Source organism: Lagenorhynchus albirostris, chromosome 2 (genome assembly GCF_949774975.1).
Source record: "Lagenorhynchus albirostris chromosome 2, mLagAlb1.1, whole genome shotgun sequence".
Taxonomy (NCBI): domain Eukaryota; kingdom Metazoa; phylum Chordata; class Mammalia; order Artiodactyla; family Delphinidae; genus Lagenorhynchus; species Lagenorhynchus albirostris.
This window is the reverse complement of record NC_083096.1, coordinates 72,494,422-72,501,404: the sequence shown is the minus strand read 5'-3', so window position 1 is coordinate 72,501,404 and position 6,983 is coordinate 72,494,422. Positions and strand designations below refer to the sequence as shown.

The 6,983-nt window shown below is 45.5% G+C and overlaps 1 protein-coding gene across 1 annotated transcript in view; it reads right to left on the bottom strand.

Annotated features, from left to right (window-relative positions):
• Positions 1-3,711: 3,711 nt before the first annotated feature.
• The window catches only part of FCRL5 (Fc receptor like 5), a 43,267-nt gene continuing 39,995 nt past the window's right edge, over positions 3,712-6,983 (bottom strand). Inside the window, exons 14-16 of the mRNA XM_060141868.1 lie at positions 6,890-6,958; positions 4,745-4,776; positions 3,712-4,666 (exon numbers count right to left, since the gene is read on the bottom strand). Of these exons, the coding sequence (XP_059997851.1) occupies positions 4,577-4,666; positions 4,745-4,776; positions 6,890-6,958 (191 nt within the window). The 3' untranslated portion in view covers positions 3,712-4,576. The remainder of the gene's footprint in view (positions 4,667-4,744; positions 4,777-6,889; positions 6,959-6,983) is intronic.

Below are 6,983 nucleotides of genomic sequence, written 5' to 3'. Positions count from 1 at the left end.
TAAAAAACCCATATGATCTCTGCCTGGTAAGCACCACCAAAGCATAGAGTCGTCTGCCCTGCTTCGAGCAGAAGCCTCCATCTCTTGCTATGCATTTTGCTCCCCTGAATTCTCTATTTTTGTTTCTCAGGGTTTGAAGCCTCCTATGCTAAACCTTGAGGTTGGGGTTGTGAAACTGTAAGTATCCCTCTGTAGAGGCAGGTCTTTTAAAACTTAGGACAGAGGGGAACACATGGTCCTGTGGGCTGCTCTTGGCTATGAGAAAAGAAGACAGAGGGGCTGGACCACTAGAAGCCAGGAGTGTGGTGTTAATGGAACTCCCTTCCCGTGAGAGGAGTGGGGAATAGTGTGCTCTCTAACATCCCCAAACCCCAGGGCACTTGTGTTAAGATTTCTTAAAAGCTCTCTCACTGGGCTCTGCTCTCTACCTGAGGCTCAACAGTTCCCCTTGAATGGTGAGATGAGGGGCTGTCTTCCCTTCTTTAAGCCATTATCTAGGAGTCCTGCCTTCCCCTGGCTGGAGTTGGGAGGGAAAGTAAAACACCCAGTGCCCCTCACCAGACCACCCATCTCCTCCATTACTCCTTTCAATGAACTCTGAGCTCAGCTGATAGAGGAGGTGTGAGGAACCAGGGAAGTACCCAAGGGTCATGTGGCCACTTCTGAGTCAATCCTGTGGGATGTGTCCAGAAGCTCCTCTTCAGAACATGTGAGTTACTATCGACTGTTGAGCTCAGCTTCGGGGCTTACGCGTTTTTCTGAGGGAAACAGGAAAAGTCCATTCAACACTGTTGCACATTCATTTATTCACTATGAATTGAGCATCTGTGATTCACCAGGCCCTGTGTTGTGTGTTGGGCATGATGCGAGGATGAGAGGAGGGTTATAAAATAGAACTAGCTATAACACTCAACCCTAGAGAGGCTTTAAGTAGTCCAGGGAAAGAAGCACGTGGGTGCATGCACTCACACACACACGTGCACACACACACACACACACACACACACACACACACACACACACACTTTTGTAAGGACTACAAGAAACATAAATGCCAAAGGTTATAGAAACCTGTCGAGAGAAATGAGGCCTCACTGAGTATTGACATTTGAACTAAATGTTGAAGGATGAGTGAGTTTAACCGAACAAAAAGGGGAAAGTTACTAGGAAAAAAGCCATGGCTGCTTGAAAGAAGGTGGTGTGTATAAGAAATGAAAAGAAGTTCGTGTGACAGGAGCACATGGTGTGTGCTCTTGCCTGTTAAAGGGGATATTGGGAGGTGGAGCTGAAAATGTAAGTTGGAACTAAATCCTGAAGACCTTTGTGTCCACTGATAGAGACTGAAATCTGGATAATTGAAAGATTTCAAGCAGAGGAATAAATAGAGCTGGTTTTTAGAAAGGTCATATTAGCAACTCTGTTGGGAGGTCGAACTGGCAAATCTGTTGGGGATGGTTATGCAAAGAGAGAATCTGGAAGTTGGGAAACCAGTTTCGAGGCTATTATGTAATGCTGGTGGTAGGTGATGAAGGCCTGTACTAAGGAAGTGGCAGTAGGAACTAAAAGGAGGATGTGATTTGAGAGATATCTCAAAAATAAAGCTGACGGGGAATTCCCTGGTGGTCCAGTGGTTAGGACTACAAGCTTCCACTGCAGGAGGCCCATGTTTGATCCCTGGTGGTTGGGGAACTAGGATCCCGCATGCTGTGTGGTGCAGCTGAAAGAAAGAAAGAAAGAAAGAAAGAAAGAAAGAAAGAAAGAAAGAAAGAAAGAAAGAAGATGACAGCAGAAAGAAAGAAAGAAAGAAAGAAAGAAAGAAAAGAAAGTTGACTGGATTGGCTTGGGTGACCAATTCAATGTAGAGACTCACAGACGGCTATGCATCTTCTGTCTTGGGCGAGTGGGTAGAGTGCTATCTTCAAGTCAAAAAAGAAGAAGAAGGAAAAGAGAGGGAAGGAGAGAGAGAGAAAAGAGGAAGAAGGAGAAGAAGGGGGAGGGGGGAGAAGGAAGGAAGGAAGAAAGAGAACACAGTAAGGAGAGCAAGTTTTGTGGGGACACCTGATTGGGTTTTATGTGGTGTTTTAGATACCTGCAGTTCATGCAAGTATCTTGTTCTTGTTTTGAACAATACACAGCATTCATCTCAAACTGACAGGTGGACCTTGTAGCAATGATTTTATTGGGATTATTAAAAACTCTGAGATTGAAGGACATGTGTTGCACTTCTTTGGGTTAAGAGAGAGCAGGTAATGATATAGACAAATTTGTAGAGGTGATGTTTATTCATCGGGGGATTTAATGGACATCCAATTCAACAACAATTCATTGAGCACCAATTGAATGCCAGGTACCATGCTGGCTGCTTGGGCTTTGCTTTTAAGGAACTCTCAGTCTTGTTGGAGAAACACAAAAATGCACACGTCTCTGTAGCAGAGGAGCCGTGTAAAGGAAAGAGCACTGTCCTGGGTACCAGGAGTCCTGGGTTTAATTTAGTATTTGCTTTGCCACTAACTCGTCATTTAATTTTCAGCTAGTTGCTCTTCCTCTTTCGTTCTCAATTTACAACCAAAAAATTAAAGAAGTGGCTTAGATAAACTCTAAGTTCCCTCCAAACATCAGCCATTAGTGATTCCATGTCTCACGGCATACAAGTGCTATGGGAGTCCAAAGACAGATCATTTCCAGTAGGGGCTGACATTTGACTTGGGGCCCAGTGAATAAGCAGGATTCTAGCATATGCAAATGACGGAAAAGGCTAAAAGGAGGAAGTGCAGAGTGGCTATGTTAGAAAATGGGGAAGATCACCTGGTGATTGAGTGTAGGGTGTGGAGGACAATGACCACGGAAAAAGCTGGAGAGGGAAGTAGGTGGTACTATGTGGAGAAGGGCCATGAATGCCCTGTCAAGGATTTTACTAATCCAGGCAATGTGGCTTGGAAACGATTCCCCCTGTACAATCCACCGGAGGGTGGAGATCAAGATGAGGTGTGATGGACATCATAAAAATGGATCAAAACATCCCATGGCTCAGAGGCGAGATAGATCAACTTTGAATGGAGAAGGCTAAGAGGTATATTTATTCACAGTGTATTCACTTCCTCTGTGGGAAAGTGTGAGGCCTGAGGTGGGGAAACGAAGATGACAGCAGCTGCTTTTTACTGACCTAGGGAGGCTGATGAAACCCAGCATGTTGCTGAGAAGTTCTCTTAGCAGCAGGATCTGATGGTGTTCTAGTGGAAAGATGGTGCAGGGAGCATGTGATCTACGTGAGTGGCCCCCATGGAGTTGGGCAGTGGGCAGCCAGAGCCCACGCTACTTCTTCATGGGCCTGGGTACTCAGTATGCTCCTAGGATCAGTAGCATCAGCATCACGTGGGAGCTTATTATAGATGCAGGATCTCAGCCTCCACCCAGACTCAATGAATAAGAATCTGCATTTTAATAAGATCTCCAGATGACCCATAAGCACTTTATTTTATTTTATTATTTTTTTAACATCTTCATTGGAGTATAATTGCTTTACAATATTGTGTTAGTTTCTGCTGTATAACAAAGTGAATCAGCTATATGTATACCTATATCCTCATATCCCCTCCCTCTTGCATCTCCCTCCCACCCTCCTTACATAAGCACTTTAAAGTTTGAGAAGGCTTCCTGCTTTCTGAACACAGCTTTCCTCACTCAAACTCCTTCTCTTAGTTTATTTCCTACTCAGGGAAGAGAAAAGAGTACTTCTTGGATTTACTAGGGAGCACACTGGATCAGATGCCAGTTTGAGGGTAGGAATACACCATAATGACCCATAATATCTTCTTCATTTATTCATTCATTCATTCAATCAAATAGTGATAGAGCACCTCCTATATTTCAATATGTATTCTATCTGCATCTCTGGTCCTCCTGGCCTTGACTGTCCTGGGTTACTTCTGGCAGGAAGGGAAGGATCTAGGACCTAAGGTGTGAAGTCCACTTACTTGGGCAGGTAGATATTGGCACATGGGCAGGAGAGGAGTTATCCTGGTGTCAGATTCTGAGCTTAGAGTTTCAGACAGACAGGGGGAGTGTGGAATGCAGTCCCATCGTGGGGAGGTCCATGACGAGCGCAGTGTCCATGTCTCCAGGGGTGTGTGCTGTCCCATTGGGCAGAGCCCACTGTAGCCTTACCAGACTGACTGCAGCTGAGAAAAGCACCCACTGAAAGCAGGTTATCCGTGGCAGATTTTAGGGGCAGTCCTCATGGAGGAATGGTGGGGATGTGTATGGGGGTAGGACTCGGAATAGTGACCAAAGCTGAAGTTCATTAAGGAAGCCAGGCAACATCATGGGCCCTGGGTTGGGAGCACATGTCATTAAGAAAAAGACCACTGGGCCAGGGCTGTCACTTTGGAAATAGGCGGGAGTCCTGCAGGGCCCTGTGTTCTGTTCACACTAGGGTGTGGGCACTTGATGCACAGGTTGCTGGGTGTGGCCTTGGGTCTAGGACCCAAGGTTTAAATCTTCCCGCTTTGATGTCCCTTCTCCCCCAAGGGTGGTTTTGGGTGCAGAGGCTGAGACAGCAGTCGGGAGCTGCGTGGACTCATCTGTGAGGAGGGGATGCAGCCAAGAGCTGGGGCTTAGGGGCTGCGGTGTAAGCCCCCTTCACCTGGGAGTAGATGACGCAGGAATCCTGGGGGAAGGAGCACATAGGTGAGGGCCAGAGGCCAGCAGGCCCTAGGTGGGAGAGTACACAGGTCACGGGACTCACCGTGTTCTTGAGAAGCTCTGGGTCAGAGGCTGCTGTGGAAAGAAAGGAAGTATTCATCTGTGAACTGAGAACTCTCTCTTTGCATCTGTGCCATCAGCCCAGCCACAGCCATCTCCATGTGGCTGCACTGAACCTTTCCTAAGAACCTCAACCTCACAGCTTCGACCAACTCTCTCAGTATCACTCCACTCTTTGTTCCTCATGCTGAGCTCCCCAGGGACTCTCAAAAGAAAGAAATCTACTTTTTATCTTGTTCGTGTTTTGATCATAGATTCATAGTGTATATTATGGAGAAGCAGCCTGGCCTGGAGCAGAGGCAGTGCAGTGGTTCAGAGCAGACTTCTGATCCAGACCACCCCAGACTGAGCCCCAGGTCAGCCGTGCCACCTCTGTGGCCTTGGGAAAGTCACTCAGTATCTCCTGCCTCGGGTGTCTCATCTGTATGTTGGGAATAATAATACCTACCTATAGGGTTATGTGTGTGTGTGTTTGATTTCTAACATCTGTTATGTGCTGAGCAGTTCCAATGTGCAGGTACACTTCTGAGGGCTATAAACAAACAAACTTTAAATATATGTGTGTGTGTACATATTTATGGCATATATATATATATATATATATATATATATTTTAAATGTATTTATTTACAGTACTCAGAACTGTACCAGTCACATAGGAACTGCTCAATACATGTTGATATGATAATAGAAGTTGTTATTATTATTATATTGTCTTAAAGCTGTAATGAAATATGGCATTCATCAAGCAAGGCTTTCTTTTTGGATTGGGATCAGGCTCAAGGCTCCCTGGAACTGCCCTGAGAAGCAGAGCTTGGCCTAAGGCTTGGATTCTAGAGACAGACTCTTCTGTCATTTGTTAGCTCTGTGACTTCAGGCTGGTCATTTAAGGTCTCTCTGCCTCTGTTTTCTCATCTGTGAAATGGGGTAACAACAACACACTTCAAAGGAGATTGTAAGTGTGAATGAGTTCATACGTTTTAGAGGTGGGCCACTGAACCAAGAATGGAACAAAATAGAGTTCTTTTAATTTTATACAAGAAGAATCAAAAAACCAGAGAAGGAAGCAGAATGGCTAAAAATCACATGGCACTTTTTACAGAACAAAGTTAGAATAGCCCCAAAGGCTTTCCCTTTCCTGCTCTGAGCAGGACGAAACCAGGCTGGGATTCTTCACGGCTGACCATCTACCATGAGTGAGGACTAATGACACAGACAGACAACCTGCATATACTCATTATAAAAGCTGCTTAAATTCTGCTGCTGTAATAGCATCTCCACATCTACTTCCTCGTTTGATCCTCACAATAACCCTATGAGAGACTGTGATAAGCAGAATAATGTCTCCCACAAAGATGTCCATGTCCTGATACCTGCAACCTGTGAATATGTGACCTAAGATGGAGAAAGGGATTTTGCAGATGTGATTAAGATTAAGGACCTTCAAATGGTGAGATTATTTTAGATTATCCAGGTGGAATTTTAAGGAGAATTTTAAAATCTGAGAACTTTTTCTAGTTGTGGTCAAAGGGAGCACTGACTATGGAAGAAATGGTTAGAGAGGTGCCACTTGCTGGCTTTGAAGGGGATGGGATGGGACCATGAGCCCCAGAAAGGAAAAGAGTGTCCTTTAGAAGCTGGAAAAGGCAAGGGAATGCATTCTCCCATGGAGCTTCCAGAAAGGACCTCTGCTGACACTGATTTTAGCCCAGTGCGACCTGTGTTAGACTTCTGACCTACAGCACAGTAAGATAATAAACTTGTATTGTTTAAACCCTCATGGTCATTTGCCACAGCAGCAGTAGAAAACAGGTACAAGTAGGTAGGGAATGATAGACAGTCCTGTCTCATTTCACAGATGGGACACTGAAGCTCTGAGGAGCTGACTGCCCAGGGTGATGACTTTGTTACTCAAGTGATGCTGAGGCCATCCATGGAGAATGGAGAAAGCAGCTCTGCATGGTGAGCTTGGGTTAATCGCAACAGAGTAGGTGGGCACAAAGTAAGAAGCCCAGTGACCCAGCCTGAGGGGCAGTTCTTTGTCTGGTTGGCCCAGACCCACTGAAGGGGTGGAGACTGAGCCACACATAGCAATAGACCGCCAAAATCAAGGGTCCTTTGGTCTTACCTGCCTGTTTGTTCTCCACCTTCACGGTCCGGACTTCCGAGTACACCACGTCTCCTCTGTTAGGATTTACTTGGAGAGAAGTTGAAGTTTGAGA